The 26,252-nt window shown below is 41.9% G+C and overlaps 1 protein-coding gene across 9 annotated transcripts in view; it reads right to left on the bottom strand.

Annotated features, from left to right (window-relative positions):
- Nucleotides 1-26,252, bottom strand: part of CDKAL1 (CDK5 regulatory subunit associated protein 1 like 1) — a 790,609-nt gene that overhangs the window by 113,818 nt on the left and 650,539 nt on the right. For 8 of the 9 annotated variants that reach the window (XR_010597970.1, XR_010597971.1, XR_010597972.1 and 5 more), the window contains one exon: nucleotides 13,730-13,844. Coding sequence is in view for 6 of the 9 variants with exons in the window: in XM_042860488.2 (XP_042716422.1) it covers nucleotides 13,730-13,844 (115 nt within the window). In the remaining 3 variants the exon portion in view is untranslated. Of the gene's footprint in view, nucleotides 1-5,288; nucleotides 5,355-13,729; nucleotides 13,845-26,252 lie in introns of all 9 variants that reach the window. The other variant, XM_024102135.3, reaches the window with a different exon arrangement.

Raw genomic sequence — 26,252 nt, 5'->3', positions numbered from 1 at the left:
ACCTCTCATATTGCGAGTGGTGTTTGCTGATTCACTCTGATTCAATGCTTGCCTGCTCTGCTGAGACTAGCAACAAGGTGCGGGTTAATTCTAAATGTCATGGTGGTGTTTGTGAGGTAAGTGTATTTTTTTCTGTTATTTTTGAATTAAGATAATTTGAAACAGCAGAGATACTTCACTTAGAAAAGGGGTTACTGGGCACACACAGCACCTACAACACTTCTTCTGTGGTTGCGCTTTTTGTACCATCTTGTACAAACTCTAAATAGGTATTTACACAATAGTCTATGATAGCTCCAAAAGACCCATTATGGTCTATTAAGTAAATTATACAACCTTTTAATATAGCACAAATAACCCATTCCATCCCCTTGTTACATTAGTTTATAGGCATTACTTTATTAAATGCCTTGTGTATGTACATACTAAGTCACATTTGAAAAATCACATTAATAATTTTACTGAAAGGATCTTGAAGTCATTCCAGTCTAATGAGTACACTTGTATGTGGTGTACTCTGTGAATTGGTAATGTTCACTCCAGATCCTTATAAAATGTTGCTGCTAAATAGTTTCCCCCCCAAAGTTTAATACTAACTTATTAATTTTGGTTTTGCTGAATGCAAACACAAGGAGGCCATTTGACAAGGTAAGTGCTTGCATTTTTGGAAATGGAATCGATATTTTGACTTTTTAATGCAGTAAATAGTTATGCAATATTCTCCAAAAAAATTATCGTAGGATACTGCATAACCATAACATATGGGGCCTGATTTTTTATGTGGAAGGAAGTTGAGGAAAACATACAAAATGCTGCATGACTATACACTTAATTTCAAGATTCAGTTACTGTGATTGCACACACAAAGCAGGTATTTGCATATACACATGGACAGGTCGACCCCAACAATGTCCATCTGTGTGTACTGCTATCTATTTGCACAGGCAAATGTGGTAACTGCACTGCTAGGTGCAATTTAGGTGGAGAACCTATACACGATTTTTCACATTCACTTGTGGAAATTGTGTGCATAAATTCAACATGTAATTCAACATTTATTTTGGCACACTATTATGGATTTATATTTTGAAATTTTTGTCCAGAATATCAGTGTCAGCCAGGTTAATCCAGCTGAGAGAGAGAGACTCTCTGAAGACATATACAGTATTTTAACTTGAGCGAATCTAAATGAATCCATACTCCGATTAGCTTGGAGGAGAATCACACATTTGAGTTCTTGTGATACTAGATGCTTACTTTTCCCCAGTTTGAAGTTGATGTTTTGGGGTATAGAAGAGGCTGACAGCACAGAATATATTGTAAACTGTAAGAGAGCATAAATGTCAAAATAAACTGGAGCTGCCCAGGAAATGTGGCAACAATTATCTACTATGGCTATGTCTACACGATGAGTGAGGGGTGTGATTCCCAGCTCACGTACACATACTTGTGTTAGCTCTCACGGAGCTAGGCTGAGTACAAACAGGAATGTAGCCATAGCAGCACAGGCGGCACCACGGCTTAGCCATGATGAATAAAATCGGGCTGAAACTAGTGGGTACACAGTCAGCATGGCTAAGCCGTGCTGTTGCCGCCGTTACCTGTGCTACTGCAGCTAGTGTATGATTTATACTTGTATTAGCTCAATGAAAGCTAGCGCAAGTATGTGTATGCGACCTGGAAATCCCATCCTTGATTGTAGTGTAGAGGAAGCCTATATAACAGATTTGAAACATTACTGGCAACACATGTGAGCTCTTGAACAAAATACGCACCATAGCCCATTTTGTACCTGAGAGAATCCTGCTATAAACTTCCCATTTTGGAAGATGGTTAAAGCAAGGCTTTATTTTATTTACAACAGGTTACTCCAGAAATTAAAAGAACATGGACTAAGCCACTTGGCTGAAAATTAGAAAAGAGACGTTTGGGTCAAGTAATATTGTACAAATAGTACAAAGCAGATTAAATCTGAATTTAAGTTACGCTAAAACATATTTGTAGATTCTTGATGTGGTATATATGACTAAGATTTTGTTTTCTCTGTGCTATAATTCTTTACATTTAAGAAGTCTGTTTGCAGAAGGGCGGGGCTGTGAAGAAATCCAAGTGTGAAGATCTTACAGAGCAAGATCTGCTTTTTTTCTTGTAGAGAGTTTATATTTGTTCTTTAATTTTTGTTGTTTTCTTTGTCAAAAAGTCATATAGACACTGAAAGCTGATTGTTTTCTTGTGAATGGGAAAACACAACATTTACTATATCTGTTTCTTACCTTGGGGGAAAGTGTAACTGTATAATACAGATGACCCCATTTTTCATCTCTAAAAGACACTGATTATTTAGAAAGTGAGAAGTCTTCAAGAACAATTAGCTTTGCAGAATTAAAGTATAAAAAAAATATCGGTACTCAATAGGTCCTCTATAGGCATGACAGAAAAGAGAGATGGGTAAAAATATATCTGTACAGTATTGGAATAACAGAGCTCATCTTAATAAAGTTTCTTTAAATATAGCAAATTACAGGATTATCTTGAGTGCTGTTCTTCTTATTTGTTGCTAATAAAGCTAGTTCAAGACTGGCTCTGTGTGCACACTTCACCCTGCAGTTGCTCCCCACAAAAGTCTGTCTCTCATAAGAACAATGAACATTATTAGCATGTTGCCATCAAATATCAGCAAGTGACAGAAAATAATACTACCAACATTAAACAAAGATTCCTTGAGGCACTCCACATCTAAGGTGGTCTGGGACTGCAGTACCCTGTGGATCAATTTAATTCATTCTCCCCCTCTAACCAGCATCTGCTAGTTATATAAAAACTGACCTAAACAATCAAATATTATACCAGAAAATGTACTCAATTCCTGCAGGTGCTTAAATAGTATAGTACTCCAGTAGGCAAAGGCAAGAGGGAAAAAGAGCTAGCAGATCAGGAATATAAATGAACCTAGAATTATATTAATTGTTGGCGTTTCAGTGACAGAACTAGGAATGGAACTTGGTAGTCCTGGTTCACGGTCCTGTGCTCTAACAACTATACAACATCTGCATAGCCAGTAATATATCACTTGTGATCCTCAATTAAGTGCTTTTTAATATGATGTTAATTAACACCAGACTGAAATTTAGTTCTGAGAAACTAACAACATGCCTGCAACTAGTGAACCATATCTTTCTTCAGCATCTCTGGCAAAAAACAGTAAATGAAATTTATATTAAAAAAATTGACAGGATTACAGAAAAAGAGGCTTCTTCACTGCAGCCAATATCAGAGCATCCAGGATAAGCAATCAAAATAGTATTTAAAAAGAAGATCAGCATCCACAAAGATACTAAAACCAACAGCAAAAAGCAAAGGCTGTGGGTTTTGCTAAGATGTCACAGACTTTAACGGGTTTATTACACTATATCCATATTGGAGGCAAAAATGTTATACCTGAAACCATTTTAAAAATAGATTTTAAAAAATGCTTTTCAAGGTTACAGGACTAGCTGCACCTCTGACAACTCTCTGGTCTCTCTGAGTGTACTCCCTCAGATGTTAGGCCTTTACCTTTCTTGGGGTGAAATCCCACAGTTCTTCCACTCTTAGACCAGGTCTGAGGCTACAGTACCCTGTGGATCAACTGTGCTTACCCAGCAGATCCAACTGGGGTAAGGTACCTGCAGATCTTCCCTTTGGGAGCTTGTTCAGTGTATTAAGCTCAGGTCACAAACAGCCTTCTCAAACCAAAGTACTGTTTAATCTTAACAGGAGGAACTAAACATAACATGAAAAGCATTTTTAAAAAATCTATTTTAAAAATGGTTTCTGGTAGATGAAGACAGCTTCTCAGCATCAACTGCCTAACTTCTGGCCAGAGAGAGATTTTTAAAGGACAGTTAATAGGACTGCTTATCGTCCTTTGGATCTGTTGGTTCCCAGCATTAGCAAAACTTTGGCTGGAGCCTGGAAGGTAGGGTCTTTACAGTTAATAGCTCAGGCATTGTCTCTTACCCAGCCTGAAGTGTTTGTTGAGGGATATGTTACCTCAAATCATTGTTTTGCTTTCCTGCTTTTTTTTCCACAACAGCCCACTATTAAACTAAACCAGCATATTCATCTCTTACAACAATTAGACAAATATATAGAACACATAGTATTCAAAAATTATTACAGAGGAGCCACACATCCTTCCCAATGATTTCCTACAATGTCTCTTCATGGAGTGTAGTCAGTACAGCATAAACAAGAGAGGAAACAGTAAGACTAACCCTACTGCATAAAAATGTCCCTGGAGGAAGGATATAAACAAGGTCTTTTTATCAAGACCCCTTATTTTATTTATGAGCATTTTTAAGAACAAAAGACACACTTTTATCTTACACAGTTTGATCCCTTCCCTGAACTGCACAAATCACTTCCTGCTCAACTTCCAACCTGTAATCTATTATTTTACTTCTTTTCCTTATTTTACCATAGTTGGATACCGTCACAAACCCCTGTTCCTTTACCACAAAGTATCTTTCAATATTATTAACAAAATAGCACTTCTGTAACATCTTCCATCTAAGAATCCACACTGACTTAAACATTAGTTGATTAAGTCTCATGATACCTTCAAGACATAGGTATTGTATCACCCCCATTTTACGGATAGGGAAATTCTGATCAGAGAAATTAAATGTTCTGAAAGTCACTGATATTTGTAAGAAAAGAACTCGGCGATCCTGACTACTGGTCCCATGCTCAAACCACAAGATGATGACCTCTCCCTCAAACAGGAATAACAGAGTAGAAAGATCCCTCTAATGTTCTCACCCAAAGGCAGCCTCTTTCCTCATCCCACGAAGACACTGGCTAATATGGAGCTTCCTGAAAATACTATGAGTTCACTCGGTCAACCAGATCCTTTTGAAGAAGCACAGTGAAAGGAGTAAAATACAGTAACTCTTACATGCAGGCATTTGGCAAAGATGTCCAATATCTAAGTTGTTGCCACATGGTCAGGAGAGTTAGAGCTGGATGCTACACAGATAGGGAACAAAGAAGTCCTGATTACAATGCTTAAATTCATGGCCAGTGACAATATGAGTCTTAGCATGTTCAGACTGTGCAGTTGAAACATTGCAATCCACCTTTTGGAAATGGGCACCAGCTAGCTTCATGAATTATAAAGAGGATGGTGAAGGACATGCTTCAATCTCATTAGCTTAGATCATTATTTTCTCATTGGAAAGTTGCTGAAGACTAGACTGGGCAGTAAGTATCATTTAGTCATTCCTTTTTTGAGGACTCTTTCCTACCTGATGAAGCAGGAGCCATGTACAGATGAAACCCTCATCGACATCAGACATCTTCAGTCACTGTGCCTTTTAATTAAAAGTGAAAAGACAAACAGCCCATTTAAAAAGAAAACTAATCACATTTTTGAGAAGATGGAAAGGGTTTGATGAGATGATCCCCAACTGTAAACTTCTTTGTTGGGAAACAGAATGCTATAGTTCAAAGTAATTATCAGATCAGTTCTACCTAATTAGGAATGAAGTTAGAGGTCATCATAAACAATGGACTAATAATTCACTATAGAGAGCCTGACCCTACCTCAACCTGACATCTTTTCTGTAATACAATCAGTGGTCCCAGCTCATCACCCTGAACTTTACCAGACAAGACAACACTCCTCTCTGTTTTCTGCTCAGCAGAAGCCTATGGGTGAATTAGTAAATTAGATTACATTTCCTTTCACTCCCAAAGGGCCACTAGGAAAATTGCACTAACTCTCTCTCCAGTGGGGAAACTGGAGAAGCGGGAATGATAGGTGCAAGTCCAGTTTTGTCGTTTACACCCTCTTCATTATTATGGAGGCCAGGATTTCCCAACCACACCCTCTCTTCACCTAGCAAAGGATGTCATTGTGATGGTAAGCAGAAGTTCACCTCACAAATTAGAGGTGGGTAAAAAATACGTTGAAACATCAAGCAGCATCTGCAGCAGCACACCTCTGTTGTAGTAAGAGAGAATGGAGATTAGAGAGTCATTAATCATTTCTCCAAGAGAGAGGATTGAATTTTGATGCCTTCTTTTCCTTACCATGCTTCTCCACATTGCAGTTGTTCTGGCCCTGCATGTCCTCTAGTCGTTAAATAATCCAAACATAAAATAAAAGAACCTTCCTTATAATAATTTTGAAAGCCTCCTGTTTTGTCATGCATTCACATGGGAATTAGATTTACTGAATGCTGACCTACTTCATCGGACTGAAACTCCTGCTGGGAAATATCAATAAAAGGTCCATTGGGAGGCCATTCAGACTGGTCACGGTTATTATGGAGGTAGTGTAAAAGGGGGTAAACTATTTCTAAACAGCTCTTTTTAAAATTAATTTTTAATATAGTCTTATTTATTAATCATGTAGTTATTTAAAAATCATAACTATTCATTGCAGTTTTTCTTAAAATAAACAAGGACAATTTTAGTGACACTATTGCCTGGTTCATAAATCAGATTATGGTACTTAATGGAACATTTTCCACTGAGTGTCTGTGTGAATGTGACCAGTGATCTTTATTTGGGATAAATAGGCCTGGGCCCAGTACAGACCCCTGCGGGACACCACTATTTACCTCTTTCCATTCTGAAAACTGACCATTTATTTCTATCCTTTGTTTCCTATCTTTTAACCAGTTACCAATCTGTGAGAGAACCTTCCCTCTTATCCCATGACTGCCTACTTTGCTTAAGAGCCTTTGGTGAGGGATCTTGTCAAAGGCTTTCTGGAAATCTAAATACACTATATCCACTGGATCCCCCTTGTCCACATGCTTGTTGACCCCCACAAAGAATTATATTACATTGGTGAGGCATAATTTCCCTTTACAAAAATCATGTTGACTATTCCCTAACAAATTATGTTTATCTATGTGTCGGACAATTTCGTTCTTTACTATAGTTTCAATTAGGCTTACCGGCCTGTAATTGCCGGGGTCACCTCTAGAGCCCTTTCAAAAATTGGTGTCACATTAGCTAACCTCCATTCATTTGGTACAGAAGCTGATTTAAATGATAGGTTACAAACAACAGTTAGTAGGAGGGATAGCTCAGTGGTTTGAGCATTAGCCTGCTAAACTCAGGGTTGTGAGTTCAACCCTTGAGGGATCCAATGCAAAATCAGTACTTGGTCCTGCTAGTGAAGGCAGGGGACTGGACTCAATGACCTTTTTGGGGTCCCGTCCAGCTCTATGAGATAAGTATATCTCCATATATTATTCGGAGGAGGGATAGCTCAGTGGTTTGAGCATTAGCCTGTTGTGAGTTCAATCCTTGAAGGGGGCCATTTAGGGAACTGGGGCAAAAATATGTCCGGGGATTGGTCCTACTTTGAGGAGGGGGTTGGACTAGATGACCTCCTGAAGTCCCTTCCAATCCTGATATTCTGTGAATTTCACAGTTGAGTTCCTTCAGAACTCTTGGGTGAATACCATCTGGTCTTGTTTAGTTTATCAGTTTAAATACAAAATGAAAGAATTAAAGGTCCACCACAGAGCCCTATCAGGGTTTTCCTAACCCTTAGTCTAAATAGATGTCTACAGAATGGGTTTCCTTCAGATAAGCCTAACAAAGAAATCAAGATGGCACTTTCAAGAAGGACACCCTCCCTCTACATCCCAAAAACACAAGGATAAAACACAGTCTTTGACTAGTGGCTTCAGCTCGCATAAATTCAGTGGGTAACAAAGTGGTCAGCGCCACAGTTTTTCCTCAGTATCTCTGCTATGGTCCTTTGTCCCAAGAGACTCCCAACCTTTTACTCTATCAGGCAAGAAGTTTTCTTCTCCCTCATTGAGGGCCGGCCAGCCAGCCAGCCTATTTCTGTCTGCTTTGTCTTAATCAGCACCATCTGGGAACTCTCCCTCCTAAATGGCATTGTATATAGTCTCTCCAGGGTGGGACACCTCCTTTCTACTTTTCCCACTGCAGGCTTTTAAGCCCTCCCCTGCAAGTCCCACAGAGTACCCATGATGAATTCCAGTTGCATGGAAGGGACACACTACCCCAAACAATGCTTGTCATTTTTCAGAAGAGTCTTTGCATCCTTTTAAATCTTAGGTCATCTCTACAGTAGTGCCAAAATCTTTTACAAATACAAACCCCATTTAGACATACTTTACTAAATCTGAACATAGAACAGTTCCTTTAAAGTTATTATTCCTTCACTGGAACTAAGAGCAGTATCCAGGGCCCTCAATGTACAATTCTTGAAGGATCAAAAAGGAATGATAAATCTCTCCATTTACTCACTGTTGGAACTTAATCCAAGAGAAACAATCACTGGTTGAAATTCTGTAGTCTATGGGGCTCTTCTGTCCTTAAAATCTATGAAAAAATATGGCACAGGTCTGCCATCCCAGATAAAAATGATGCATAACAGTTGCCTTTTACTGGGCATCTGTGCTCAGAGGCTTGCCAGAGCTTTTTGTTTTATTTTTAACAGTAGCTTTCGATTAAAACAATTAAGTACAGCAGGAAAGAAATTTACACATTTACATCACATTGTTTGTGAAGCCCATGTCTATGATCTCATTGTTGCTACTAAAGTTGATAGTGTTTCCAGGGCATTTTTGAGTAACTATCTAATTTTTTTTATTAATTTACATTAAAATACATGAGAGATTTATACCTATAACTCCCATTAAGGCTAACTACAGCTTATTTATTAGAAGTATTTATATGACATCCATCAAAATGGTAGCTGCGTGCACTGTACATGCCTTAGATTGAAGCATAAAACAATTTCCATGCCCAGGGAGCTAATACGCTACCCATGTAAATCCCGTACACACTTATGGCACAAAATTTCCTTTTAGCTTCCTATGTATCTTCAGCATGTTTACTACAGATAAATTCTATAGGACTGTCTAATCTTATGGAAAAACTCCAGTGTCCAGATCTATCAAACAGTATATCAATAAATATTTATTTTAAAAAAGAACAATTTTAATTTGTTATATTTACAGGCCAATACAGAATTCTACAGGAAGTTTTTGGTAGAAAGACCAACCAGGACATTTTCTTCCCATGGGGTTCTGAGGGGCATGAGACTGCACTGCTGGTTTAAGGAATGGTTCCTCATAACTTGTTGGGTTTTCTGAGTGGTTTAAAAGGTAACAGGTATTGGCCAATGAATTACCAGAAACTTATCATTATATATTTTATTTTGGAATATCCCTCTCCATAGCAATTTGGATACCACTGAGGCAAATTTAAAATTATATAAGGCACAACTATCATAAATGCAAAGGCAAAGCTAATAAAAAACAGAGGAAAATACCCAAAACAAAACACCACAAGATCATAAAATAAAATAAAGGTTTGTGTGCTTAGGTGGAGGAGTGAAAAACCCTGCACAGGGGGCAGCATTAAGTTAAAAAAACACCTCTGTATTTCCTTAGATTTCTGAAAATGGAAAAAGATGTTCTGAGGCAGCTGCTCATGGGAGATCCAAACCCCTTAGAGTTATGTTATTACTCTTTAGCATACTGTGTTGTTGTATTGGGCAATGGTTCAATAGCATAATATCACCTTGAAAGTCACCCTAATGTAACTTTAACTGGATGTTGGAAGGTAACTGTGAATGGTTATTGATTTATTTACTCTGCTCAGAACCATTTCAGAGAAAGGATGTACCACTGATGTCATCTTGAGATACCAGACATTTCTGTGGGTTTCCTTTCTAGCTTACCTCCCTACCTTTCCCCACCATCCTGTGTGAACTCAAGCCTATGGCAAGGACTGACTTGAATGAAATTTTAATACTTGATGTACAAGGCATTCAAAAATCATCAGGTCCCCCAGAATCATGGGGTTTTATTGAATGTTGTAATTTTTAAGACAATTACATTTTGGGTTCCTTTTGTTTACCTTCTGTTATTTGAATCTCTAGGGTACACGCAGGAAACATTTTGAATTTTTTTTTTTTTGGCAACCATGATGGCTACAAACTTATTTTAAAAAATGAAAGCTGAGATTCTTGTTTATTTGTACGACTCCTGGAGCTGCAGCTTCAGGAAAAACATCAAATATCACAAGACTCGCAATAAAAATCTGATGCAGTTAGAAGAGGAAATAATTTCCTCACACTATAGAATTAGCTACAGTGTTATTTCTGTTTCTTTTCATACTGATTTCACAAATCGTAAAACCCATCACTTTAGTACTGGGAGTTGAGCACACATGCTAATATAAAGCTTTGGGATACAAAGTTGGGATACAAACAACATAAGACACCTCCAAACTTTCCTTCAGAATGTTCACTCAGCTTTAAAACTATTTCCAGGAATTAGAAATAAAAACCTCAGTTCACAGAACCAAATCCAGTGATCTAGTGTTGCAGGGAAACAGCTCAATAGGGCTGCAGTGGTAAAACCATCCTAAGCTTCTCAAGCCACAATGAAGGACTGCAGTTCTTTTATTGAACCAAAAGCATTTAAGTAAAAAATACACCTATGCAAAAAGCTGTTGATGCAGCCATTTATACTGAATAGTATAGGCCAGGGGTCTCAAACATGCGGCCTGCAGGGCAATTGCGTGTGGCCCGCCAAGCTCCCCGTGCCCCGCCCCGCCCACCTACTAGCGGGATTGCATCCTATGGCGTTGCGAGCCCCGCGCCGCTCTCTGAAGCAGCTGGCAGCACGTCCCTTTGGGCCAGAGGGGGAGGAGGAAGGAGGCAGAGGGCTCCTGCATTGCCTCCTTCCAGGCCCCGCCCCCCGCAGCTCCCATTGGCCGGGAACAGGGAACCGTGGCCAATGGGAGCTTCATGGGAGGTACCTAGAGGAGCGGCAAGAGCAGCACATGCACGGAATCCTGAGCCCGTCCCGCTCCCCCAAGGGCTGCATGGACACGGTTCCATCTGCTTTCTGGAACGGAACGGAGCGGCCCCAGTGTGCGCCACTACCACCCCGGAACCGCTGTAGGTAAGCGGTGCCGGGCTGGAGCTCGCACCCTGAACCCCTCCTGCACCCCAACTCCCTGCCCTGAGCCCCCTGCCACATCCCACACCCCTCCTTCACCCCAACCCCCTGCCCTTAGCCCCCTGCCACATCTTGCACCCTTCCTGCACTCCCTACCCTGAGCCACCTGCTGCACCCTGACCTCCTGCCGCAACCCTCACGCTCTTGCACTTCACACACCAACTCCCTGCCCTGAGCCCCCTGCTGCACCCTGCACACCTCCTACACTTCAACTCCCTGCCCTGAGCCCCCTGCTGCATCCCGTACACCCCTCCTGCACTCCCTGCCCTGAGCCACCTGCTGCACCCTGCACCCTGACCTCCTGCTGCACCCCTCACGCTCTTGCACCCCACACACCAACTCCCTGCCCTGATCCTCCTGCTGCACCCTGCACACCTCCTGCACCTCAACTCCCTGCCCTGAGTCCCCGCCGCACCCTACACCCTTTCTGCACCCTCTGGGGGCAGCGTTAGGGTGGGGACTTCGGGGAATGGGTTGGAATGGGGTAGGGAAGGGGTGGGAAGAGGTGGGGCCTAATGGAAGGGGTGGAGTGGGGGCGGGGCCAGAGGCAGCAACAGGAGATGTTAGCGATGCGGCCCTCGGGTCAATGCACTAGTCCTCATGTGGCCCTTGTGGTCATTTGAGTTTGAGACCCTGGTGTGGGCGAAGAGCTGATGGGCTCTGGTGGCCAAAGGTGGGGATAATATGTAGATCAGAAATGACCACTCTGCACAAGAGCAATCAATGACATCTCAAAATTACATATTCAGGATGTGACAGCAACCATTTCAAATGCAAAACAATGCATTAGAACCCAGATAGCATCTTCCTTTTTCTACACAGTTTTCTAAAAGATTCTGCCTGAAATACTGTGGCTTCTCTTTCCCTCCCTAAGATAACTAAGTTTCAATAGCCCAAGAAGTCTGAATATAAAGAAAAATAAACTCCCAAGAGGCAAGTCCAATTACAGGCGCTGGGTTTTTCTTCTGATTTTAAGGAATAAAAAACCCAACATCAACCTGGAAATAGAGATTTAGCTACATTGTATGTTTGATTGTTGATGTATAACCAAATAAAATTCAATTAGGGAAAGATTTCTTCCCTTCTTGGGTTTGTTCTATGGCATGAAAAAATAAATTGATTATTGGTTCAGAACTCCCCCACGCCTTTCTGCAAATGTTTAAGGCCCACTGGGAGCAGGTCTAATCTGGTTTTGTTGTGCAAGTTAAGTGGAGCCAGAACATGGGAAAGTCTTGCTTGGGTGTTAAGAGTGGTCTGGCGGAGGTGGGGCTGCTCCTTCCCCAGGGAGGTGGCTGGCTAAGACCACAGATAGGCTGCTGGCTCAGTGCAGACAGTTCCAGTTCCACATTGCAGACTGAAGGAAGGATTCCTTTCCCTTACAGTAGGGAGTTTCTCCGATTGCACTTTTATGAGATGATTTTATGATTCCGCAAAGAATCAGTAATCTCTGACGGGTCAAAAAGGGCCACATTAAGTCCATTACAGCAGAAGTTCGCAACCTGGGAGACATGACCCTCAAGGGGGTTACCAGAGTGTATAAGGGGGGTCACAACCAGCTTGCCAGATGGGGAAAGATTGAGAACCACTGCATTACAGAGATGCTTGGCAGCACCAGTGTGAGGCCTCCTTTCTGCAGGGGCAGAATAAAGCTGTTGTGGGAATGAGAATGAGTTACAATTAAATGCACGGCCGACTCCAGGCACCAGTATTCCAAGCAGGTGCTTGGGGCGGTAATTTGCAAGGGGTGGCAGTCCGTGTGTTTTTGCTCCAAAGCAGAGCGCTGAATTGCCACCGTGGACGGCGGGGGCAGTCCGTGCTCCTTTAGGGCGGCAGGCGCATTTCCGCGGTGGTGGCAATTCGGCGACAGCTTCTATGTTCAGCTGCCCGCGGCGACAATTCGGCACGCTGCTTGGGGCGGCAAAAACAGTAGAGCCGGCCCTGATTAAATGAAGTCATTATCATATCACTTGATAGCTTTTCTAACCATGTTGCAAGAATGATTTTAAACTGTGAAAAATACAAACGTGGATTTATTTTTTTGTTCATCTTCATACATCTTCTTGCATTTATTTCCTGAAATGCTATAAGTGCACATAGAAGGCAGGAACCATCTAAAGTCAGTGAGGTGCGACTGCATTCAGTCCTTCTGCTGGTATGTATCTTGCACATACTGTATGTTTTTGAAAATATTGGGTGAATTTAGTATACATATTAATAAGATAATAAACACTAGCTAGAGCCAGACATAGTGCAAACCGGCGCTGTGCAAACTTCCAACACACAGCCCTGCCAATGCATCTCAAGGCTAAGCTACAGTGCCTCTCAACTGCCCACCTCCCTCCCCTACTTTTCTAGGTCAGGATTCCTTCCAGTTGAAGCCCACCAAGCAGGTAAGATATAGAGAATGACAAAAAATCAAACTCAACCAACCAACCAACCCCAAACCAACCCCAACCCCACACTAAGGCTCCAATTCTGTACTGAGAACTGCAAAAGTGTCACCCAGCAATCATTTGGAACCACAATGAAATCAATGGGGATCTGCTCGCATGGTTTTCATTGCAGGATCGGGGCTTCATTTTCACCTACCATCATATAAATTAAAGACTCTGGGCTTTTATCACAATATAAAAATACTATAAATGCAAAGGCAACGTGGCCCAATTGTTACGAGAGTGAGGCTGGAACCAAACAAAATGGAAAACCCAGTTACTTACCTAACAGTAGCAGTAGTTCTTCAAGATGTGTTGTCCACAGGTTCCACTCTTGGTGCACATGCGCCCTATGCACTTGTTGGAGATTTTTGACCAGCAGTGTCCATTGGGGCCACACCTGTGTCAACACAGAATCCAGGTGATACAGAGCTCTGTAGTAGCATGGAAGGAGCAAGTTGTGGTGTACCAGACCCTACAAAAATACAACTGGTTCGCAACTGGAGGGGCTATAAGTGGGAGGGCCAACAGAGACTGAATCCCATTTCAAACTCAGGAGTCAACGTTGGTGCCTTGCACATGATAAGGGCTGGTTAGAGGATATGGTAGTAGAGGCAGATGGTTTGAAATGTTGGGTGTTTTCTGGGTAGTTCAGGCTGTCTATCCTGTGTGGAATATGGCTGCCTCTGATGTAGTGGAGGCCTAAAATGGTTTCTTTCTGGTGCAGGAGTGCAGAGTCCTAGAAACCTCTGAGGCACTTAAGACTCCTTTAGGGAATGTAAACGCACACACAATGGAGAGAAATACATTTCCATAAGGAAACATTTCAGTTTCAAAGGGTTATATTAAAGCTATGTAAAATATACATAAGAAAACCATATAAAACTCAGCTGATTTAGGGTTTCATTACAAACTTGAAACACAGACTAACTAGGCTAACAAAAAAATCTCCTCATTATCACAAGCTCTACCAGCAAATCTGGATTAATTTTTGTGTTTTGTGTCAAAACGAAGCAGAATTAAATTTCAAGCAGTTTCAGTGTGAAACCAGAATTTGCTTTGAGATTCAGCTGAACGTGACACTCAAAACTCAAGGGACATAGGAATGATGAACCAATATTGATCAGAAGAGAAGGCAATATTTTCCTGAACCTTTGCAAAATGAAGCCTTTACATTTTCCACAATGCTAGTCATTACAGTGAGTGAAAAGAATCTCTCTCCAAATGTGCGCAAAGTGTTATGTTTTTAAACCTCGCTTCTCAGAATCTCTCTCTTTAGGTTTTCTTACTCTGAGATACTTGGTTTCTTCCCAGGCCTCTTGCTTCAGCCAAAGTGTGGTTGTGATATGCATGGGGAATAGAGATACAGGCCCTGCCATGTCTTGCTGCATTAACAGATATCCTAGGGATTTGAACATATCATTGCCAAGCAACACAATAATGTCACCATTACACTGAATTCAGGGATATGCATTCCCCTCTACTTCGCTGCTTAAAGGAACAGTCCAGATTGCAATTTCTCCTCCTTCTCTCTAGTACTGCTTTTGTTTTCAAGCTTTACTTCAATATGATCCTTGCTATAGAAATAGCAAAGAAAAAAAAATCAAATGACCAAACAGTTTGAGTGTGAAATATGAAGAATATAAAGAATGCCTTGAGACATTTCTCTTCAATAAAGGAGTAGAAGTTGGAAAAGTGAAAGTTTTTACCCTTTTCAGTTGATTAACTTAGTGCAATCACCCACTGTATTTGGACTCAGCACAACATTACCTGGCTTCTGAGCTTTAGCATAGTTTGGTTTGTATTTCCACAGCAGGTTCTGGTGCCAGAACCATATCCCCACAGAGTTCTGCTCCTGCTGCTTCCTCCATAAAAATGGCATCAGATGACATCTGGCTACACCCAAAGTGCCTTTTTCTGCCATGACGTTCAGCAGTTGAATAATTTGCTGGACACATCGTGTTTATTCAACATGCGCCTTTGCTAGGAGAAGAGATTTTCTTCTTGCTGCTTTGTATTTATTTCAGGGAACAGAAATCTGCCTATGCCTGTTCTGTTTTCCTGCTGTTAACAGGCTGCTCAAAAATTCAGTTCTCTCTCCCTAAAGGAAATTCAGCTGGACTGCTACTTGCACAAGCCATTTAATGGTGTGCAGCAATGTAGCTTAAGTGTCCCAGAATTCCAGGGGCCTCTTTGGTGCTGACTCTTTTGTATTCCAATGGCCAGCAGAGCTCCTTAACTCTCCGGCAGCCAAAGCTCATTATCATTTTTATATAATTAAACAGCACTGTTCATTCTCCTCATTAGATTATCACAGCAAATTGATGGTTATTTGAAAGAACAGCCACAATAGGAGACAAATCACTGGCAACAGATAAAACAAAAGGATGCACACAAAGCTCTTTAATTAAACTCCATGAAGGGATATGAAAGCTAGTAGAGATTTTAGTTACCCCGCTGAGCCTCTGTCTGATTAGCTACAATGCATCTGTTTGGTTTCCTAGTCTCCATCTGTACTGCTAAAGAGAAATTTATTCTGGCTATATTGGTTCAGAACAAGATGACCCCAAGATGTCAGTTGCCGATAGTCTAATGGTTACATATGTTGACAGAGTGTTTCTAAGTAATCCTTGCTGTGTTGACATGAAGAATCATCCTCTTTACATATACACTGCATTAAACACATACATATATGTACAAGTAACAATGGGAAGCTGTCTTAAACCCACAAGTAACCAGGACATTTAGAGAGAAAGGATTCTCTCTCCATTCTTAAGACTCTTTGTAACTGATCACTTCTGGCACACATTGCTCCCTGCAGTATCTAGGCACACAACCTGAGATCTGCAGGATGGACAAACGAAAAGCCTACACTACTGATTGTAAGGTAATTTCGTTGGAAGTCAGGCTGTTATTGAAGTTCGATTTCCTTTTTAAAAAAAAAACCCAACAATCAAAAACAAATGTGTCATGGAGCTTTTGTATGACAAAGGTCACAAGGGATCTCTCAAAATCATATTGGTCTTTAATCCACACGTAATTGACAGTGTATCTCTCAGAGACCCACTGTGTTGTATAGCATCAGTGCTTATTACTATACCTCTACCTCGATATAACACTGTCCTCGGGAGCCAAAAAAATCTTACCACGTTATACGTGAAACCACGTTATATTGGACTTGCTTTGATCCACCAGAGTGCGCAGCCCCCCCCCCCAGAGCACTGCTTTACCGAGTTATATCCAAATTCGTGTTATATCGGGTCGCGTTATATCGGGGTAGAGGTGTATTTGGAACCCTTAACAAGTAGATTATTAGCAGTGTGCACCCTGTTGCCTCCTCAGCCCACTAAGACAATAAGAAATGTGTGAGTTTGCCACAATCCATGAACCACTGACATATTAAGAGCTATTATGCCCTAATGTCCAATTAAAATCTATGCATTAAAATGTGGCAGCCTGTATAAAGCACGTATTATAGTGCAAATGCAGAATCATCAAAATGCTTTGCAAAAAAAAAAAGAACAAAAACAGATCATAGAACCATAGAAGATTAGGACTGGAAGAGACCTCAGGAGATCATCTAGTCCAACCCACTGCTCAAAGCAGGACCAACCCCAACTAAATCATCCCAGCCAGGGCTTTGTCAAGCTGGGCCTTAAAAACCTCTAAGGATGGAGATGCCACCACCTCCCTAGGTAACCCATTCCAGTGCTTCACCACCCTCCTAGTGAAATAGTGTTTCCTAATATCCAACATAGACCTCCCCCACTGCAATTTGAGACCATTGCATCCTGTTCTGTCATCTGCCACCACTGAGAACAGCCAAGCTCCATTCTCTTTGGAACCCCCCTTCAGGTAGTTGAAGGCTGCTATCAAATCCCCACTCACTCTTGTCTTCTGATGTTGTACGTGCTAGTTAGCATATATGTATAGAGTTTCTTTTTCTCACCTTCTCAGGACCTTGGGTGGGTGAAAGTGAAGTCTTCCTCATCTCTTATGGGGCCCTGAAAATACTCCAATTTCTGTCTACTTCATACCACCAAATTCTCTGACTTTGCTGCCAAAATCCTACTGCCTGGGAAGGATCCATCACCATGTTTATCTCCTTGTACCTCGTGTTGTCATTGACAGCTGGGCAAAGTGGGTGTAAATTGCTACTCATCTTTTGGTAGTGTTTTACATTCACTTTGTGCAGGTGTAAATGACCACAGAAAGTACAAGACAGTGAAAAATCAGGCCCATTGTCTCTGCAGTACTCCCTAGCCCTCTGTTGTCTCATTCAGCACTCTAAAGGCCAAGACCAGATGTTTTTTAAATTTTGATTTAAGTAATAATTTAAAAGACATCTATTCAAAGCTCTAGGTGCCCTAACACAGCATTAAAATATAATTAAAATTCAGTAGAATTAAATAATCAATTCAAGAGGAACTCAGCCAGCCAGCCACCTACGAAGTCTCCTTCCTCTCCTTTCATTTTCTAGGAAGCATATCCTGAGCCTTCTCCAAAACCTGGTTGAAGAAGGGTCTCCAGCAGGGCACCGAACAGCACTATCAGCGGACTCAGATGGGGCTGACGCTATTAATTTAGAGGAATATAACCAATAACTTAATTTGCCAATGACCTTAGCAATTTTATTACAAATCCTTAGGTGTTTCTGCATTTGACTGAGTCTGGCTACAAAGGAAACTATTTAGAGATGACAGTCTTACATACTGGTAAAGTTACTGAGGTCTAATGATCCAGGACTAGCCACAAATTACAGGAATGTAATCTAGTTATTACTAACAACGAGGGGGGAAAAGCCTCTCCCCAAACATAAAAAAAATACATAGATGTGATGTTTTTAAACCTAGTTTCTATCTCAATCTCTCTAAGTTTTGTGATGTTTCTTTGGGGCACTTGGCTTCTTTCTCCTACCTCTTGCTCCAGTTAAGTTGTAGTGTCTGGAGAACAGTGAGTAGGCCCGGACATGTCTCACTGTATGACTGTAATTACTAGGGAGTTCATTATTATTACAATTAATAATTTGCATTAATTGATGCGCAATCATTGGGTATTGCCCAGTGGCTCCCATCAGGGATCAGGACGGCATCATGCTAGACATTGTACAGACAGAAAAAGTGAGAGTTCCTGCCCCAGGAAGCTTATTTCTACCATCATTGAAAGGAAGGGAATAAGCTCAGCGTTATCTCTCCAGTCCATGAGACCATTTTATAATGGTGTGAACAACGGCACAATTTGCCCACATCTTATTTTCTGTTTAAGCTTTCAAATCAAGCCATGCTGCTGAAACGGATAATGAGGTAGGTGAAGAAATTATAGAACTGGGTCAGACTGGAGGCCTTCATCTCAAAAAAATCTCTTATCTCTGTTGTGTATTATGCAATCTCTAAGAGTTGTAAAGCACATCACTTGTACTAGGGAACGCTCCGATTCTGTGGGCAACAGTAAGGTTGACAAACCTTGAAAAGTGGCATTTCAATATTTTAGGGTTTTCCAAAAGGAGGTCTGAATTGTGGCAGTGCAATGCAATCAGAGGAAAGGGCGTGACACTGGTGTATTGTAAGCTTCTGTGTCTTTGTAAGAATGAAAGGGGAAAAATATGATCAGAAAGACTACATGATATGGTTACCTCCTTCCCAATGGCGTAGCCAGCTTCTAAGAGGAGGGGAGCAAACATAAAAAAGGCGCCCCCCTCCTTGGCTCCTCCTCTGGCCACGCCCCCCCCTTGGATCCTCCTCTGGCTGCTCCGCGCCCCCCCCTTGGCTGGCACCTCCAGCCGCACCGCCCCTCCACCCCCATGTCTCCTCTGGCCCTGCTGTGCCACTCCCGCGGCCCACCCCCCGCTCCTCCGGAGGCAGCTACTAGCCGCCATGTTGCATGCGCTCCCCTCACCCCCGCCATCCGCGCCCGCCGTCCCCCTGTGGCTGCCGGCTCACCGTCTCCCCTCCTCCAGTCGCGGTAGCCAGCATGCTGCGCCGTCCCGTCCCCCTGCTCCTCCGGCCGCACCCGCGGCCCCCTCCCCATGGCTGCCAGCTGCGATGTGGCCTGCGGGCGGCCAGCCTGCGCCCCCCCACTCCGGCCGCAGCTTCGGGTCACAGGCCGCTCCCCCCGCTTCTCCAGCCGCGCACCTGGCCTGCCGCCCCCACATGGCTGCTTTTGGCAAATTTGCTGAGGGGAAGCGGCTGCTTCCCCTGCACCCTGCTAGCTACGCTACTGCTTCTTCCCACTCTGGCATTTTAGGGTTACGAACTTTGGCTAGGTGAAAGACTACCTGAAAAAGCACTTTTCTGAGACATGTTTTTCTGTGTTTTTCCAGAGCAGAGCCACTGGTATTGCTTATAAGTTAGCATGGAAATCCCCAGGTGTACCGATACTTTTAGAAACTGCAGTTACAAGGCATTGAGGATGGCTCTCAGAGCTACGGGCTGCTTTTTCCTACAGAAAAGCAAAGCATCTGCCGCAACCACTACTCTCTAGTTTGAAAACTGGTCAGAAACTTTTGTCTGTTAGTCATGGGGGAAAGTAACACTACCATCACAAAGCTCTAAACTACATCAGTTGAAAAGAAATTGCTCTGAATTACCAGAGAATTGAGTAGAAAAATGTTTCCTTTCAGAAATCTAATTCTCAGTTGATTATTTATGTGCTAACATGTATTCTTTCCAAGTAAACAAAGCAATAAGATGCTCTTAGGGGCCAAGTGAATCAACAATAATGGAAGGAAAGTTATTTTCTTGCATCACGGCTGCCCCTCTACGCTCACACAAAACCACATTTAAAAAGACAACCTCATTGGAATCAATGGGACAGAGTGAATTTCACATTTAAAAAAAAAAAAAAAAACTCTCGGTGCTTATGATGCTCCCAAATATTTACAAACAAACTAACATACCACGTAGCACAGGTGCCTCAACTTCACAACAGGAATATTTAAATTTGTGTGTTCCTAAGAGAGTGATTCAGCAATACAGTTTCAGAATAAAAAGAACGTAGGCACCTGTGCCTCCTCCCAAGAGGTGACAGAGATCCATTTACTACATTGGAATTAAGCATGCCTATTCTATCAATAATGTACCTAAATCAACCCTAACACAGAAGCTAGGGAGTCGCGTTATGGTTCCAGTTTTAGGTCCCAATGATTTTGTAGGCACTAAACAATAGAAATGACAATAAAATATATTTCAGTGTGATTTTTCACTTGAACACAATATGCAAGCTCTTAAGGGTATGTCTACACAGCCAATGGTAGCCTGCAATACAGCCTCAGAGCCCTAGGCTTGTGCTACAGTGTCAAAAATAGCTGAGTAGGCAGGACTTTTAAATTGTAGCTCTGTCTTTGAGGCCTTGTAAAGCTTTGGCCCCTTTCTAGATGTCTGCTTGATCTTTATATTTGCTGACATTGCCAGCTATCCAGAGTTTGGCTGACTGACCAAATTTAAACAAAAACAAACTGAAATGAAGCAGAATATACTTTTTTTCCTTTTTATTTCCTTACCAAATAGAAATAAAGCAGCATGTGCAGAAGAAAAGCAAAAAAGAGAGGCAGCTGAGAACTCACAGTCCAATCCATGGGCGCTGGGGAGAAGGCTACAGTGACTTTAAGCCACCTTTGCATTCTCCCGATCCTGAAAAGGCCACTGAAATAACTTAGACAGCCTTAGGGACACGTAGAATCCTCCTTTGGCCTGCCCTATGGGCTTTAGGACTGCCCATAATCTGCACAGCATGCCCTGCCCCTGACATGCCACTCCAGCTTCAGCATACCCCCTACCCCAGAGGGTCTTCAAAAGGCAGCTGTATGGCTCTCTTTCTGCAGTTCCTATACTACAGGAATCCTTCCCCAGCCAGATACAGGAATCTTATGGCCACTGCAGCCTTGTATGCAGAGTAAAGCGGTTGGAACACACTGAGGTCCTAGCTTCAGTTCTAGAGGTGAAAAGTAGTTCTGTTTGCAGGTCCATGTAACCATTGTCCTTTCTTCTGTGACTGCCAACAGTGCTAACAAGGTCTGATAGTAGTTTTTGTGGCATGGAGCCTGTCCAATAGAAACAATTGAAGACCACCAAGTTCACATCATGTAAAGTATTGAAGAATCACAACTGCAATTTTTAATCTCTACATCTCACCTCCCCGCCCTCTTGAAAATTTTAAAATCTGCCAAAAATTGTCAGAAGAGTGAACAAAAGATAATATAGATGTCATTTCCAGTGAAATAATTCCTGAACTGTAGTCCACTTCAAGCACATTTTGCTACAGATGTTTAGGGGACTTTTTTTTTTAAACATGTCTTTTGAACAGGTCCTTTTGTCATTTAATACTGCCCCATGCTGATAAATAAAGTGCATGCTAGGAAAAGAGCCAACCATACAATACACTTCCTCTCTAAGGACTAAGCATTCACTTACCACCTAATTCTAAATGCCTGAGGAACTCCAGGGGTAGGGAAAGGGAAGCAAAGTCTGCTGCTTGTCTGTGCCATTAGAGGAGCTTGCTTTCTTTGACTGAAACACAGAATGTCTAGATAATTGAACTTTAACATTCAAACCATTCCATGCCCTTTGATCCAGTTGCTACTGTGAATGTGAGGAATCAGAATTTCAAAGCCTCCTGGATTCCCTGAAAAGTAGTATTTTTGAGTAACATGTGTTTTTCTGGTTTTTGCACTGATTTGTAATAAGACTCATAGCTGGTCACTCCAATTTATTACTCTTAGATGAATTAATAACTTGTGGAGGAAGAGGTAAACTGGGCAGCTGGTCAACACAAAAAAATAAGAATTCTGAATCAAAAGGGGCATTCGGATGCTGATGACTCAACTCTCGCGACAGTGTAACAAAAACGGGAAATGGCACATCTATCCTTTCTTATGACCAAGATTTCAAAGTGAATAGAGCTGGAATAAGCAAAGTTCATTCTCACCACCACGATTCATAAGGTTATAATTGCAGTCCTCCTGGGATGCTGCACATACTCCACAATAGCTTCCAAACCTCCTTAAGATGACCCTGTCATACAATAGCAAATGCTTTTCCACAGTACCTGAGCAGAATTGGAACTGCTAAAAGTCTGGCCCCAAAAGTCCTCACCACTCCTCACATAGAAGTCTCAGACACGTCTAGACTACCACTGTTACAAGTGAATGTGAGAAAGGAGACAGGCTACAATATCTTTCAAGTTTTCTTCTCTAGTGGAGCAAGAACTCAGTGGTTAGTCTGGCTATGACTTCACTTCTTGATTTAAATCCTCATCCCACACCTCACAGATGCATTCTTGTATTCTAGTTCAGCTGATATCCCTTTAAGAACAGATTTTATTGACCAGAAAAAATGCAAATGGTTGCAGTGTTTGCTAAATACCTACGTAATGGTACTAAGGTAGCCATTGTCCCATACGTTAAAGGACTTCCCTCTATTTGGTGCCTTATGTTGCAAAACCCATATTCCTCTCTGTGTCGAATGTATTCTAAGATGAGTAAAGCATATGCTAAAGTAGTTAAGTTAGCTCTTGCAGGGCTACTTCTACAACGGGTTAAGGATTTCTCCCCAGATTTCATGATGGGGTAAGGGCTATGAAATAATCTATGCATCTGATTCTGATCTAAGGTACTTCAAATAAATCAGGAGTAACCCAATTGATGTCAGTGGATTTAGACTTATGCCGCTGTAAAAAAACAGTGTAAAATCACAATCAGATTCACTGTGCATACTCTACAATGTAAGAAGTTTAGAAATTAAAAAAAAAAAAGACAGAAAATGGCAAGGGAAAGTCTTCAGGAACAGGAACATGTGTTTGAAGAGATGCAGAAAGAAAAGCCTGGTGGGCCAGCTGTGTGACGGGGTAAGTAATGTGCACTGGGATCTAATTACACAATAAAATATTTCTACAGTCAATGCAAAAAGCTGAGACTATAATTGGGTTTGACCCCTCTAATCCACTAGATGATCCCAGCCAGGCCAGAATCAAAGTAAGACTGCTGCAGTATTTTCTGGTTGTTGTGACTCTTCTTCAATTCCTTAATATTACTATAAATGATAGGTGATCAAGCTGTGCTTTGAATAAGAATGCCCTTCTCATTCTTGCTGGCTGCTGGCTGGTTGATTCAGTGACTTGATCACTGTTCCTCCTGCTGTCTCATGCTAATCCTCTGCAGACCATCTTGTCTTTTCCTTATCACTTACACAGAGGAGTTTATAGTTAATGGAAGTTAGATGTTGACTTTTATGGCTCATAAAGCCACTAGCAAATATCCAATTTAATACAGTCTACTGACACTAATGATTTACTGTAGTTTTCTCTCTTGCTTTGTGTCACCATGCAGTGGAGTTTGCAGCATTAAAAATATCAAAGTAGAAAAGGACTATAATGTTTATTAGCAAACTAGAGGTTTTGAAGTGCCCCAAGGATTATGGTGACTAGGCACTACATTGTTACACAGACTTTATGGTTTTTGGAATGTCCACAAGGCACTGTTTCCTAGAGTAAATCAGGTCCTTTGGAGAGGTAACATTTTTGCTTTCTTGGAAGCAGACACTATGATCAGACTCACAAATTTCCCTTAATGACTGTCTTAGAAGACACCTCATGTTCCATCACACTGTGGGATGTACTGATGGTACGTAGCAATGTGGAAAGTAGTCTCTAATGGGGAGCGCGGTGGGAAGGAATGTAGCTCTACAGGGAAGGAATGGCACTATGCTACCTAGAAGAGACTGCTGGGAAAAGGAGAACCAACAGGTTTGCAGTGATTAAAAAATAACGTTATTTGCTGAAATGTCCTAGAGACTGAACAGATTTCTTTGTTCATTAATTTTACCAGCCTTGGAGTAAGAAGTGTAAGTGCTTTGACAAACAGTATGAAAGCCTATTGGAGCCCCCAGTATGAGGTTGTTCAAGATAGGGTAAGTCTGCCTTGGGCCTTTTTACACAACTTTGGGAAACTGGGCTTGAGGCTCCTCTATGTGCTCAGTGTTGTGTCAGTGTGTGTTCACCTCAGACCAGACCCACTCAGACAATCCACCAGGAACAAGGTTTTAGTCTGTAAATAAACCCAGAACAGGATTACAATCCAGCAGCTTCCCCTCTGCTTGCTGCCTCCTGCTCCCAGCTTCCATCAGTGCTGTAACTTCCTGCTGGGAAGGGGCGGAGGGTTCTTTGTGTAACACAGCCCCCTACCAACACGTCCTAACTCCTACAATAACTAAACCCCCAACCAAAGAAGCCTGTGTTCTCCTTTTGCACCATTTAGACTCCTCTTGGGGTGCTCTTTAAGCCCTTTTTGGTCCTACCTGTAAAGGAACATGGAACAGTCCAGCAACCTCCTCCCTGCTTGTTTGCTTCATGCTCCCAGCTTCAGCCACTGCTGAATGGAACTTCCTTCTGCGGGGGAGGGGGCGGGGCAGAGGGGACTCCTGGCAGGAACCAGGAAGTTCTCCCAACATGCTGCAGTTTGTAGTCCACAACTTGTAGTTCCCATGGCTGCTGCTGTGCTGAAGCACACTGAACCTGGGGGTAAACTGTGATCATCTGAAGTGTCCTCACTGAATCACAGCGCATATCTCTATATTTCCACCACCCAGAGTCCACACTACAGGGCTTTTGGTCTGGTGGTGTAAGCACACCAGTGTCACAAAATAATACACTACATCTCAGCTCTAACCTTAGAGTGACCCAATTAAGATATCAAATATTTCAGAGGGAGCCTCTACAGCTCAGAAGGCCAGGTTCGAGTATTACAAAATAGTCTTACCCTCTAAATAGGTCTTGAATACAATGGCTCCACTGAAGTGAAAACTCTGATAGACTTCAGTGGGGCCAGGATCTCAACCAATGAGTTTTCCTTCACTCCCCTAACACAGGCTTCCCTCTCCAGATTATATGCACAGACAAATAACCTGCCCCGCCCCTTTTTAATCAGAAATGCCTTTTACTCCATAGGTGTAAATGGTTAACCCCGGCCAACCACCCACCCATACACCAATACCCACAACCACCACCGAGGGAGGGAGTAGCCATTATGTTTCATGCTGAGTTGAGCAAAACTAGGCTTTTCTCATACTCACAGAGACTGAACGTTTAAAGCATGCACATTGCAAGCACACCTCTAAACCACCCTTTGGCCATTAGCATGGAACTTTATTCCACTACCTAAATCCAGTAAATACTAAAGGCAGATTATTCTCTATACAGTACCATGTTCATACTATACCCACAGGAGAATGGTTATCATTGATAACTTGGTTCCAAGGAAACAAAGATTTCGGAACAGAATGTTTTTTTACACTTTTCTATTCATGTTGCATGATTTTTGTCTTCATAGAAGAGATTTTTTTTTGTGTTTTTTTCTTTTTAATCCATTTAAAATGTCAGGAGAAAAAGAAACCCCAGGACTGAAGATTAAATACTGAGAAAAAAGCATAGATGCAAATGACAGTACAGTATGTCACTGTGTGAGGTATTAGTTTCCTTCTGTGCTGCCAATGTATTTATGTGATGCAGCTGCTAAATAATAGCCTCTTGTACCGGAATATGAGTGTGCTAGATTTTTTTATATTAGCACTCTACATGGGGGGAATTCTAACACCTGAAACTAGTATGTTAATGAAACTACAGCTCTGTGCAAAATTCCAGCTGTTAACATGAGATCAGTCCATATGACAAAAAAAAAAAAATAAAAAAAAAAAGTGTGTCTGATGCTGCATATGCTGCTGGGTTTTTTGGTTTTGGGGAGGGGAAAGCATCTGCGTCTTCATCCCCGTCTGCACCACAACATGGCACTATGCAAATTTACCCTTATCCCCAATCTGCC

The sequence above is a fragment of the Chrysemys picta genome, chromosome 2, assembly GCF_011386835.1.
Source record: "Chrysemys picta bellii isolate R12L10 chromosome 2, ASM1138683v2, whole genome shotgun sequence".
NCBI classification, from domain to species: Eukaryota; Metazoa; Chordata; order Testudines; family Emydidae; genus Chrysemys; species Chrysemys picta.
This window is presented reverse-complemented; position numbering and strand designations above follow the sequence as displayed.